General features: G+C 44.0%; 1 protein-coding gene across 1 annotated transcript; it reads left to right on the forward strand.

Annotated features, from left to right (window-relative positions):
* The first annotated feature begins 1079 nt into the window (after positions 1 to 1079).
* Positions 1080 to 5831, forward strand: RASL11B (RAS like family 11 member B). Its single transcript, XM_027836148.1, has 4 exons — positions 1080 to 1430; positions 2037 to 2093; positions 3502 to 3578; positions 4301 to 5831. Exons 1-4 carry the CDS (start codon positions 1271 to 1273, stop codon positions 4769 to 4771), a joined length of 765 nt encoding a protein of 254 aa, XP_027691949.1. The 5' UTR covers positions 1080 to 1270; the 3' UTR covers positions 4772 to 5831.
* Positions 5832 to 13725: the final 7894 nt, after the last annotated feature.

Genomic DNA, 13725 nt, shown 5'->3' on the forward strand with positions numbered 1-13725 from the left:
TTTTTTATGCCAGGGCTCTTGACTTTGTAGAAAACTTCCGTATTTGCATATTATTTTGCTTAGGCTTGAATGTCACGTTAGGGACAAAGTTAATTAATGCAATCTATTGCCACTGTATCCCAATCCATTATGCAAAGCATACACATTACACAAAACAGGAACGAATTTAAAATTAATCAATGTAATCACATCCCAAATGAGGGAGACAGAGAGAGACAAAGGCATAAATATACAGACCCCAACCATAGTGTGGAAGGTAGAGATTCACCCACACAAAGACAGAGCTTTGACACAAAGAAAAGGGGAATTGGTGTGGCTGAAGGGAAGGCGGCTGTTCACCTCCCCTCACTCCTTGCTGTAGCGAGGCAGGGCAGGGAATGAATAGTTTGGCAGAAGAGCTGCTGGCTGCATGTACCTGCCCGTGAGTGAGGGCGTGCAGATGCATGAGCGAGTGAGTGCCCTACATGTGCGCGTGTTTATGGAAGAGGGAGGGTACAGAGACCGTCTTTGTAAAAGGAAGCTGGCACAGAATGCCCACGTGGAAGGGTAGGGTGGGAGGCAGCACACCTTGGGCTTCTGATTCAGGTAGTCAATTTAACAGCATCCTACCCCTACCCTCACCCCCTGCCCCGCACCCCCAGCCTGCCGGCCCAGGCGCTGTCGTGCCCCTCGCCCCACACTTCTGTCCCACCTGCTCCCACCACATCTCCCCCAGCCAGCCTGGCGGATACTTGAGGGAGCAGAGTGTCCTTTTCAGGTGCTCAGACACGCACACGTTGCTCACCTCGAGGAGTGTGTGGCAGCAGGTCTGGGCTGCCCCACTTTTCCCAAGCCCCCCAAAGACTCAGCAGTCTCACGGGGCCCAGCACTGGACTCTCCCGTTCCAGCAGGGGCTGGAGGCTGGGGCGGGGGACTGGGGGATAGGGGAAGGGCGGAGGGGGATGCAGCCAACAGCCCCAAAGAGGGGGCGGAGCCTCCCCCGAGGCCCGTGACCGGATTGGCTGCAGGCGGCGGCGGGAGGGGCCAAGTCAGCACAAAATAGCCTGCGCGCTGGGAGACAGGCGCCACAAACTCTGCCCCTAAGCTTTAGCTTTCGAGCAGCGTTTAGTGGCTACAACCTCTTGCAGAGCTCCGGGAGCTGCCGCTGCCGCCGCTGCTCCTGCTGCCGCTCCTGCTGACGCTGCCGCCGGTCGCCCGACTACAGCGCAGCTGCCCCAGACCAGCCAGTCCGGCCCGCCTAGTTCGGTACTGCCCTTCCCCGGCCGGGGCGATGCGCCTGATCCAGAACATGTGCACCATCGCCGAATACCCTACTCCGGGCAGCAGCGGCAGCGCCGCCGCCGCCTCCATCGACTGCTGCCTGGGCGCAGTGTCGGGCCGCCGCCTGGTCAAGATCGCTGTCGTGGGGGCTAGCGGAGTCGGCAAGACCGGTGAGTCTTGTGCCCCGACATTCACTGCCGCTGCTCTTGCCCATCCCTGGGAGGGCGGGTTGTTCTGGCTACACACGGGGAGACTTCCTCCTCCGACTGTGGTTTGGAGAAAGGGAGTAATAACAGTCCATTTATTTTAAGGGTTGCCAAGCTCACTGTGACCAGGGAACTCCTACTGATCTCCTTACCTTACCCCTGCCCCCCCCATCCTTATCTTTTCTGATCTGATTTCCCCTCGCCACCTTTACCAGTCACCTGGATGGAATGGTGAAGTTGCTTTCCTGGTCCTCTTTAGAATGTGGGTACTACTTACCTGTTCAGGGTTGGTACAGCCCTGCCCAGAGGCAGGGGACTGCTCTAGATGGTCCATCCACCTTAGGAAGCAAATAATTGATGGTACCCTATTCTCCCATGTTGGTTCTGGTCTAGGATCGGGGTCAACGACCTTGCAGCCTTAGTGCAGAAATGGTATTTCACTTGGCCTCCTGCCGCCCATCTCCGGGAAAGCTATTTGCTAAGGCTGGGCTCACAGCCCAGGTAGTGGGTCTCGACTAGCCTGTCATTCCATGGGATAACCGGATTCCCTTTTTCTTTTCTGACCTACAGCACTGGTGGTACGATTCCTGACCAAACGATTCATTGGTGACTATGAAAGAAATGCAGGTGAGCATCTTATAACAGCTCCTCTTTTAACGGGAAAATGCTGGGTTTGGTGCCGTTATTGTTATGGGTTAAGTATGTCCTTCAAAAATCTGCAGTCTGTGAACGTCTTGACATTTGTGACTTCCAGCTCTTGCAAAATTTTGCTTGCCTCTCTTCACCCCAACCCCTCCCCATACAAACCTCTGCCATCTGGCCTCATTCCATTCTGGACTCATTCATCATTTTACTCCAAAAAGGATTCTTTTCCGCGGTATGTTTTAACTATTGGAGCCCCAGCAGGAAGTACTCTTTGTACTCAGCTCACTCACCAAAACACTCTAGCTAGAGTCATAAAAAGATAGCCTGCCCTACCCCCTGCAGAGCTGGCTTTTAGATTTGACCTTTTAAACCAAAGACCAAAGCAAAGTAGTTATAAACTTAAACCTATCTCATTCACTAGTAGTGTCTAAAGGAAAAAATAAGTATTACTTTGATTTTTCGTTTTTTGAGGAGCTAGCCTGAATAATTGAGAGCACACATTTTAAAATTCTTGTTATTAGAAACTTGAGTCCACTCACACACATATATACTGTTATGTGCACTCATACACATATCCAGTATGCTATTATGTTGTATTACAAGTTGGTGGAAACCTTCAGAAATATGTGAAGGGCCTATATGTAAATAATATACCAAGTAAGCTATAAGCCACCATAAAATTAGTCAAGGCAACCTCATAACTTGCTATTCTTGTGGCCATTGTTACTTTAAGTAATTATTTTAATGGATGGTGTGGGTTAACTATCCAGTGAATCTGTTTTGAGGTCAGATATGTTTAAATCAGAAGTGTTGCCAAGCAGTGATCCAGAACTGAAAAAACACATACAATTAGAAGACACTAAGATGTAGCGAGAAGAGCACCAAGTTCTCTGCCACTTATTAGCTGTGTCACCATAGGCCAACCACAGTCTTGTTAACCTCGGGTTCCTCATCTGTAAAATGAGGAGGTTGTAGTAAATGATCTCTAAGGTCTCTGCTAACTCTAATATTCTTTGATTTGATGATTTCCAGCAAGGAAACAGACTTAAGGAAATGCTTGTCCATGTATAGAAACAGTTTGAGAAGAGGTCAACCCTCTAAAACAAATGAGTTTCCTGTCATAAAAAAAACAGACCCTATAAATATCATGCTGTATTCTTTTGTTAAATACTGGCAGACTGCTTTGGTTTTCAGTTGGTGTCGATGAACTCTTTCAAGTGAAAAAAAAACCAAAAACTCCTAAGTCCATTAATAAGATTCTAAGGTGCTAGAGCTTTGGACAGATAGGTTTCTTTTCTTGTAGTTTTGTGTTATTTTTTTTTTAATGTAGTGGATTGAAAACCTTCTCAGAGACAAATAACCTTTTTTCTTTTCTTTTTCCCTTGAATAGGTAACCTTTATACCAGACAAGTCCAAATAGAGGGAGAAACACTGGCAATTCAGGTTCAAGATACACCAGGAGTCCAGGTGAGATCCTTTTATAGTTTCATAGACATTAACCATTTGATCATCCTTTACATCAAAGTGGCTTTGTCCTTACTCTAGCTAGCACCATGAGAAGAGAGGTTTCAAGCTAATGGAACACTGAGAGGATCAGTCACGACCTGAGGAATTCTGGGTACAGAATCCCCCCTCCTTTTACCTGTTACAGGAAAGAAGTCTAGTGTCTGAAATGGGGGAAAGAAGTTTACTCTTGTAGCTGAAAACTTCAGCATTAAAAACCAAATATATGGTTGCATTCACCAAGATTTAGAGTCAGTTTTATATTGTGGAAAGTTACTCTGGACAAAAGAGCCATACTAGTGGTATAGTGGGTTTTTTTTTTCTCTCCTCTCTCTTGAACTGGGCAGTTATCCAAGTTTAAATGCTTCCAGCTCATATCTTCACTTCCCCAGACTTACTGTCTAGCCAGCTAATTTCCCATTTTGTGGAACTACAAAGTCTCTCTGCATGTAGTACTGTGCAGGTCAATTTTCCACTTGAGTATAGCGAGCTGCAAGATTATTCCAACTTCATGCAGCTGGATCAACATATTCTTAAGAAAGCCAAAGTGTGCGGGAATATAATTTGTATTTATGGCCCTCAATGGTGTGAGTCCAAAGGACTCTTCTGACTTAGGCTTTAAGTTTACCAGACGAGGATTTCTTTCCTATTGAATGATTTTGCTTCATGATCCTTCTCTTTTTTAGATCCACGAACAAGGGTTGAGCTGCAACGAACAATTGAACAGATGCATTCGCTGGGCTGATGCTGTGGTGATTGTCTTCTCTATCATCGATTACAAGAGCTATGAGCTGATTGGCCAACTGCACCAGCACGTCCAGCAGTTACACCCAGGTGCCCGGCTGCCTGTTGTCATTGTGGCAAACAAGGCTGATCTGCTCCACATCAAGCAGGTGGAGCCCCAGCACGGATTGCAGCTGGCCAACATGCTGGGCTGCACGTTTTATGAAGTATCTGTCAGTGAGAATTACAACGATGTCTACAATGCCTTCCACGTCCTGTGCAAAGAAGTGAGTCACAAACAGCCCGTGACTAGCACGCCAGAAAAGAGGAGAACCTCTCTCATTCCTAGGCCAAAGTCTCCCAATATGCAGGACCTGAAGAGAAGGTTCAAGCAGGCCCTGTCTGCTAAAGTGAGGACTGTCACTTCAGTCTGAGAGCAAAACTTTTGAGAGAGTTTGGTCTTCCAAGAAAGTAGTCCAGACATTCCAATCCCGGTACTACAGGGTGTACGGAAGGGCTGAAGCTGAGCGGCCGAGGGGTCCTTCTGAACTGCTGCAGAAAGGGAAGAGCTGTCTTCTTAGCAGGAAAGAATTGATGAACCATGACAAAGTTCACGAAGTGGTTCTAGCACGTGGCCAGTGGGATAAATGCTGTTCAGAAGGGTTGGACCTCTCTGAATCAGTGAAATAATCTGTGTCGTCTTCCCCTCTCGGGTTGTGAGTGCTGTAGTGTCTGTCTACAACTACCGCCTTTGTAAAGAAGCTAGTCAATTGTAATTTCACAGAAGAAATACAGAAACACTGTGATGTACAATGAGACTAGGACAAGTTAAAGGAAAGCATTCCCATGCTTCTCATCACCTCTTCCCTCTTCCAGAAGAATGACCTTGCAATGAAAGTTTAACTTTCCAATGCTGAAGCACAAAAAAAAAAAAAAAAATGAAAATGTCATTCTAACTTAGGGGGCAACCAAATTCCTTCATGAATAAGGAGCAAAATGTTCTCTATGAATAAATACCACTGTTGTGTTTCTGGGCCTAAATCTTTTGTAAGACAAACACATGCATTTGTAAGCTTACACAAATGTAAAGGAAAAAATAGTTACTTGATTGAAATACGATGGGCATGATTCACTGGGTCCAAATGATGCAGTGGTTGAGTCTAATGCTTCAGCTATGGATATGTAGTAATTGTTAGTAACTGTCCTTTTGTTTTGGCATCAGGTGAAGAAAAAAAGTAGATATCATGTTCATTGATTTTGATGTGATTTGTATAATGGGCTCTTGGCGATGAAGTTGGCAGCCTTCTAGGCTTGGCTGAGCCATGACTGGTGGCTAAATGCTAAAGCACCATCTTGCAGTGAGCAGATGGGCGTGGGGGAGGTTATACAGCCCCCAAACCTATACAGATGCACTTTAAAAAGCCACGGGTGCTTTTGCTTAAACTGTAATTAATTTATTTTATGTACAATAAAAAGGTCATCTAGATGAACAGACTTCTGCCTTCAGTATCTTTATTTTCAGCATACTCTTCTGCACATCATTCAGCAAGAATACCTGACAATTTGTTTGCTAAGTCACATGGTAGAACAGAACACATCCTATCGTTTTCCCTCTTAGTTCCCCATGAGAACTTCAGGCAGGTGACAAATGTTTGGCTCCACCTTTTAATTTACTAAGATTCAACATTCACCCCACCAAAGGTAGTATGACCCTTTCTTAAGTCTATAGTTGACAGACTCGACCTAATCTCTGAGTGGACCAGATTTTTACAAAAACTCTTTGGAGTCTTTGTCCAATAACCTGTGGTTACTTCTGGGGTCCTTTCCATTCACACTTCCATTGATAGGACTGAATGTTAAACTATTCCAGGTCACTGTCTGTGTCCATCTCAGAGGGTGGGGTGGGTCTAGTGCTGCTTGAGGCTCTGCCCTTGGGGTGGTAATTCAGTGCTTTAGCAAAAATAGGTGGGCCAGAAGAGAAGAAGTTGGTATGGGGGGAAGTGGGCCATTCTTGGAATTAGAAAGACCTGAGTTCAAATTCTACCTTTGACACATACTAGCAGTGTATCCATAATGCAGATAAATGAGTCAGGAGAGAGGCCACTTGCTTAGTGAATAGAGGGCTGGAATCAGGAAGTTCTGGGCTCATTTGCTGCCTCTGATAAATGCTGCCAGTCTGTCCACCCTTGGGTTGATTAATGTCTCAGTACCAAAAGAAAGTCTAATACTGTAAGTTACAAATGAATTGCCAATCTGCATGGATGGAGTGACTTTCAGCACTCTGTTCCTTACACTGAAAGAATGCCAAGTCTGAATTCCTCCCACCAAAGAAAAAAAAAATGAGCCATTTTCATTAACGTTCCAACAAGTAGGTTTGGTAAGACCATTGGTTCCTATACAATGGCTGTCCTACCGCTCATGACGTGGCTGGGGATGATATAGGCATTTCTTTGTCTATCTGGGGACTGTATCTCTTTCAAGTCTACTTGTGGGCTTAAGTGCTGCATCAAAATAGCATCCCATTTCCAAAACACTAACAGGTATCATTAGCTAGCTATTTTAAACATTCACTTTTAGTCTTATCCATTCTATTTTGTGGATTAATGATGCTTTAGCAGTGAGAGTTTAATAATCTTCATATGCTCAACTGCACAGTCTCCTAACTGAACTATTGTAATTACACAGGGAAAAAAAAAGCTTTTAAGTACCAATTTTAGTTTTTATCTTGCAAAGTGCTGAGCAGTGCTAGGCTACAATTTGCTGGTGTTCTATTACCTCTCTTCTCTTTTCCCACTCATTCCCAAGTCTGATAAGAGCTGTATTCTTTGATCTCAATTTTGAGAGCCATCTAAGGGGCAGAGAAAGAGAAGATGGACCAGGAGACTGTTATCAGGATTCCTTATCATTCCTCATTAGTCTATTTCCTTATCTGCCATTAACTTTGAGCATGGACAATGGAAATCACTGCACTACATGGGCATGTACTCCCATCTGTAAAATGGGGGTTGTATACCCCATTTCCTTCTCCATTTCTTTTTCATTCCCTTTCCTTCCACCCATTTTTTCTTTTTAGGGATCTGGGAAATTCTGTTGGAAAATGCTGCCGTTTTGGAGAAGGCACTTAGAGAGGCATTATGGAATACTAGAGAAGTGCCCTGTACTAAGAATTAGGAGGATATTGACTCAAATCTCAGCTCTAACAGTAAGCTGAGTGACTATGGGCAAGTAATTGAACCTTTCTGAATCTTAATTTCTTCCCCTGAAGAACAGGGGAAAATAATACTTCCAATACTTAAGTATCAAGGTTTCTGTGTAAAACTGCAATATGTAAACACTACGGAAAGCTTAAAGCGTGGGACATTTTAATACAATTTTAAAGCTTTTCAGGCAGTCTTTCCTAGCTTGTTTTTTTTTTTTCAGAGCTGAAGCTCATCCAAACTCCCTGCCCCTGACTGCTTTTTCATCCCCACTATTTGAAATCATTTATAGTTGGCCATTATTGTCTGTATTTTGGGAATGTTGTATTAGCATTTTTTCTTCTCTTCATGATACTCTTCTTGGTATATCTTTTTTGCTATTATTCAGTCATTTCAGTCATATCCGACTTTCTTTTTCTTTTTTGTGAGGCAATTGGGGTTAAGTGACTTGCCCAGAGTCACACAGCTAGTAAGTGTTGTGTGTCTGAGGCTGGATTTGAACTCAGGTCCTCCTAAATCCAGGGCCGGTGCTCTGTCCACTGCGCCACCTAGCTGCCCCTCACATCTGACTCTTCATGACCCTATTTGGAGTTTTCTTGGCAAAGATACTAGAGTGGTTTGCAAAGATGAGGAAACTGAGGCAAACAGAGTTAAGTGACTTGCTCAGGGTCACAGAGCTAATAAGTGCCTGAGACCAGATTTGAACTCAGGAAGGAGTCTCCCTGACTCAAGGCTTGGTGCTCTAGGCACTATGGCGCCACCTAGCCGCCCCCCTGGTATGTGTTGTTTCTGATATACAACTGTCTGCCACTGAGGCACTACAGCTCCTTTCTTCTCCCCTCCTCATATTTCAAAAATGGTTTTGGTTCCCAGCCCTGACCCCTGGACAAAGCCCCAAGTCAGAAATCTCCTGGGGCAGTAATCTCCAGTGCCTCCCATGGACTAGCTTTCTTCACATGCATCTTCAAGTGCATATTCTCAAACAGAATCTCACATTTGTTCCTGCCTGCTTTTAACCTCTTGTCAGTCCTGGATCTGCCTCAGCAGTGGTTGTAACATCTGCTGTTTTCATTAGAAGGCTGCTCACTACCATTCCCAGATCACTAATAAAGACGCGGAAGCAGAGGAGGCCAAATCTCCCCTTCTGAGGAGTTGTACCAGACAGCTTGCCCCATAACCGGGTATGTGTCTGTCTTGATGTCTGGGATTTGAATTTTCTACCCTTCTTCAAATCAAAAACACTCATCACACAATGAAATGCGCAGAGTGCCCCGCCCTGTGCCGAGATGGGTAGTGTGTCCCTGCCTTCTGGGAACTTCTCATCCAAAGCATTTATGAAGAAGCCCTACTAAGTGTGGGAGATGTCTCTGACAGAAATGGTTCCTAACCTCTTGGTGTTTAGGATCTATGGATGTGCTTATACCAATGCCACTGTTTTGGTCCAAAAAATGTCTTTTTGTTCTTACATGGAAGAAGAAAAGCAAAATGTTTTCCAGGACAAATAATTGGGTTTGTGGGTAAATCCATCTCAAAATGAAAATCATCGAGTTAGTGGTCCTGTCTCTCCGGCTTCTGGGGTGCCTGGGAGAGCAGCCTAGCAGCTTTAATCTTCAGGAAACTCCAGAAAAGTCTTAGCAAGAGTGACCCAGAAAAGATAACAACGAATTGTTGATCTGGTTTACTGCGACCAACCCAAGAAAGCAGATGGTTTCTTCACTCTCAACAAGCAGAGCCTAGGCAGACATTTTATTTCTGGTTTTCCACCAAAGAGGTTCTATTTAATTCAACAGATATTTATTTTCTAATAAGTGCAAAGTTCTATGCTGGGTCCAGGGAACACAAATATAAAAAATAAAGCCATCTTCGTCCTCGGAGAGCTCACTTTCTCATAGGGAAATGTCACATGCGCAGAGAGAGGAATAACACCAGGTAAAATGTGATGGAAGCAGGAACAAGCTCAAGTACCCTAGGAGAATCTGATAAGGGAAAGGAACACATCTAGCTTCAGGGCCGCTGCATGTGATGTGGAGCAGTAACGTGACATGAGGTTAGAGAGGCAGGATGGAGCTAGCCTATGGAGATCTTTAAATGCCTGGGGAAGGAATCTGTAATTTTTCCTATAGTTCTCAGGGAGCCATGGAATGTTGAATTACATGAAGAATCAGAGACTCTCAGAGTTGTAAGGGACTTGAGTGGTCTTTTAGTGACACTCCTAAACAGGAATCCCTTCACCAGATGGTCAGAGAATCATTGTTTGATAATTTCCAGGGATGGGAAACCTACTACCTCCTAAAGTAGCCGCTTCTATTCTTAGGTAGCTCTAAATGTTAGGACGCTTTTCTTTACATAAAATTTAAATTCGCCTCTTGCAATGCTACCTATTTTTTTTTCCTAATTCTGCCCTCTGTGGCCAAGCAAAACAATATTAAGCCCCTCTCCATTTGGAAGTCCTTCAAATATTTGAAGAGAGCCGTCACATCCTCCTAAGCCTTCCTTTCTTCAGGTAAAATGCTCTCAATTCCTTTAACTGGTCCTCATATAGCATGAGGATCCTTCTTCTGGATACTCACCAATGTTCTTCTTAAAATGTGGCAGCCAGAACTTAATCCAATACTGCAGATGGCATCTGACCAGGGCAGAAGAGAATGGTACTCTCACCTCCCGAGGCCTGGACACTGTGTCTCTCCTGAATGCAGTCTGAGATTTCATTAGCTTTTTGGGTTTGCCATATCACACAGGTGATTCCTATTTTGAACTTGTGGTTCACTAAAACACTCAAATCTTTTTCAGATAGACTGCTGCCTGGCTATGCCTTCCTTATCTTGTACAGGTGAAATTTATTTTTTTGAACCTTAGGGTAAGAAACGGTCAGATGAGTTTTAGGAAGATCAGTTTGATAGTGGAGTGGATGGCGAGATGAAGGATAGATCTCTAATCTATATAAATGAATATATGTATGTATAAATATATGTATGTGTGTATATGTATATACACACACACACACACACACACACACACACACACATATATGTATGTATGTATGTATCTCAGGTAATTTTGTAACCAAAAGGGGAGAACGCATTTGCCACACTAGATTATTTGTTAATAGATAATTGTCTATAACCTGATTAATAAAATATTTGATGCAAAGAGAGTATTAGATGAGGGTTTTTTTTTTTAATAGCTCAGGCGTTCTCCACGCTAGAAATACTGCCTTGTTCCACAAGCCATGGTGATTGTGGCGCACCCTCATTGATCGGGTTATAAAGGACTTCAGAACACTCAGCTGTTTGCAGAGAAGTATGTTGCTGCCAAATATTTAGGAAGACTGAATTTAAAGGTTATGAAGCTTATACCTGGAAATCTTTGTTTATAAAGTGTGTGTGTGTGTGCTCTGTGTGTACTGGGTAGAAGATTGAAACTGCATTGTAATGTATCTGTCAATCAGCTATACATAGCAGTCAATCAGGGAGTGTCCACTTGAGACAAGACTGAAGAAAACACAGCCAAAGCAAACCATGCCAGCTTTCTTCATGTGGCTGAAACCCCCCCCCCCCCCGTTATTAGTAGGGGTGGGGTTATACACAGAGGAAGAGACAGATTGGACCAGGATTACAACTGTACATTGGGGAATCTTCATCACCAGCACTCTTTGCAATACATGTCACCCATGAATCACCTCTGAATCACCTCTGAATCACAGAGGGCTGGAGCAGAGGCCCCTCTACCAGGACCCTCACGCCAGATTGAGGGGGCTGCAGGGCCTTGACCAAGAATGACTTAACAAAAGGCAACTCAAGGAAAGCCATTTCCACTTAGCCAGAACCCTTAAAGGAAGTCCAGACTTACATGGAGAATATCACACTATTCATAAACATTGACAGAAAAGGGTCCCAGGTGGAGGAGAACCCAATTAGTGGAGAACCAGCAGGCAGAAACAAATTCTGTAATACTCACTGGGCTCTGCCTCTATAGGTAAGAGGATTGTTTGCTTCTGTCTAACCTCAGAGCAATAAAATTCCTTTGGATCCTCTGATTCATCTTGTATAAGATTTATCCAAAATACATCTTGTTTGTCCATAGTTATTTGAATATTGTCTCTTCCATTGGACTATAAGCTCCTTGAGGGCAGGTACCATCTTTTGCCTTTGTACCTCCAGTGCATAAAACAATACCTGGCATACAGTAGGTACTTAAAATTCTATAATTCTATGTTTTCCCTGATACTGTGCTTGTTGGTACCAACTAGTTGTATAGGTGGTTACAACCCATATAGCCCCCTGAAGGTTCGAACACACCCTGCTTTACATCCACCTGATGCTTAGTCCTTCTGCTGCCAGGGTTTTTCAAACTGATCAATCAACAAACCTTTATTAAGTGACACAGTGGGTAGAGTGCTGGGAGAATTCAAATCTGGTCTCAGACACTTACTAGCTGTGTGACTCTGGGCAAGTTACTTAACCTGTTTGTCTCAGTTTTCTCATCTGTAAAATGAGCTAGGGGAGGAAACGGCAAACCACTCCAGTATCTTGGCCAAGAAAACCCCAAATGGGGTCATAAAGAGTCAGACACGAATGAAGAAAATGACTGAACAACAAAATGTACTTAGCATGTGGTTCTCTGTATTGAGGATATGAATACCCAGACAGTCCCTGCCCTCAAGAAGCTTATTTTCTCCCAGGTGAAATACAATAAATTCAAAGGTAAATTAATACACAATAGATACAAAATAAATAAAAACTGATTTGGGGTAGGAGCACTTAAAATGGGGAATGAGAAAAGGCCTTTTATAAGACTGAACTTGAATATAACCTTAAAGGGAGCCTAGGGGTTACTGAAGATGGGAGTAAGGAGAGAGCATTCTAGGTTTGATGGATGGTCTGGGCAAAGGGAAAGGAAGAGGATGATGGAAGCAGGGACAGTGAGGAAGATGACTGGAATGTAGAAAAAGAGAGAGAGAGGGAGAGGGAGAAGGAGGGAGAGGGAGAAGGAGGGAGAGGGAGAGAGAGAGGGAGGGGGAGGGAGAGGGGGAGGGGGAGGGGGAGGGTTTAATGTGTAAGCAGGCTGGAAAGTTTAAGCAGGGGTTCTTAATCTGCATCTATGAATAGATTCCAGGTGGGGGGGGGAGTTCTGTGAACTTGAATGGGAAAAAATTACATCCTTACTACTAACCTCTAACTGAAATTTGGTGTTTCATCAATTATGATTTAAAAAAAAAACCCACAGTAGTCCAAGGAGTCCATAGGTTTTATAAGACTGCCCAGAGGGGCCATGATGCACATGATGCATGATGCACAAAAAGGTTAAGAACTCCTGGATTATAGGAGCCAGACTGTGAAAGACTTCAAAAGCTGAACAGAGGAGTTTGTATTTTATCCTTAGGTTTTTAAATCAGGAAGTGGTGTAAGGTGCTGTGCTTTAGGGATATCACTGTGGCAGCTGTGTACGGGATGGACAAGAGAGGAGAGAGACTTGAGGCTGGGAGGTTAATTAGGAGTTTATTGCATTGGTCAAGGCAAGAGGGGCCCAAACAAGATGAGTGGTGCTTCGAGTGGGGAGGAGGGATGGATGGCTGAGATATGAGGAAGGGGAACAAGACTCAGTCATGGAGTGGATATGGGGTCAGAAGGAGAGTGAGGAGTCTTAGGCTGCAAACCTGGGTGACCCAAAGATTGCTTACACCTTCAACACAAAGAGTAAAGTTAGGAGGAGGAGTTGGTTTATGAAGAAAAATAACGAGTTTGGTTTTGGACATGTTGAGTTTAAGATCCCTATGGGGCATCCAGGTGGAGGTGCTCTGTAGGAAGACAGGTGTGGTTCTAGAGTTAAGGAGAGAAGTGAGGATAGATTGGGATTCCTCTCCTTAGAGATGATATCAGGATCCATGGAAGTTAATGAGATCGCTGAAAGAGAATATAAAAAATTGGCCAATGATTTGCCCACGCAAAGGAGACAGAGATAGATAAAAAGAGAACCATGGCAGATAAATTTCACAAAAACCCTAGAGAGGAACAGTATCCATTAGAAAGAATTAGACAACTGTCAAATGTTACACAGAGATCAAGAAAAATGAGGACTGAGAAGAGGCCACTGGAGTTGGTAGTAAAGAGATCAGTAGTGACATTGGATAGAGTAGTTTCCATAGTATGATGAGGAAGGAGGCAACATCACAAGGGCTTGAGAAGTAAGAG

Source organism: Vombatus ursinus, unplaced genomic scaffold (genome assembly GCF_900497805.2).
Source record: "Vombatus ursinus unplaced genomic scaffold, bare-nosed wombat genome assembly UNPS02014818.1, whole genome shotgun sequence".
Taxonomy (NCBI): domain Eukaryota; kingdom Metazoa; phylum Chordata; class Mammalia; order Diprotodontia; family Vombatidae; genus Vombatus; species Vombatus ursinus.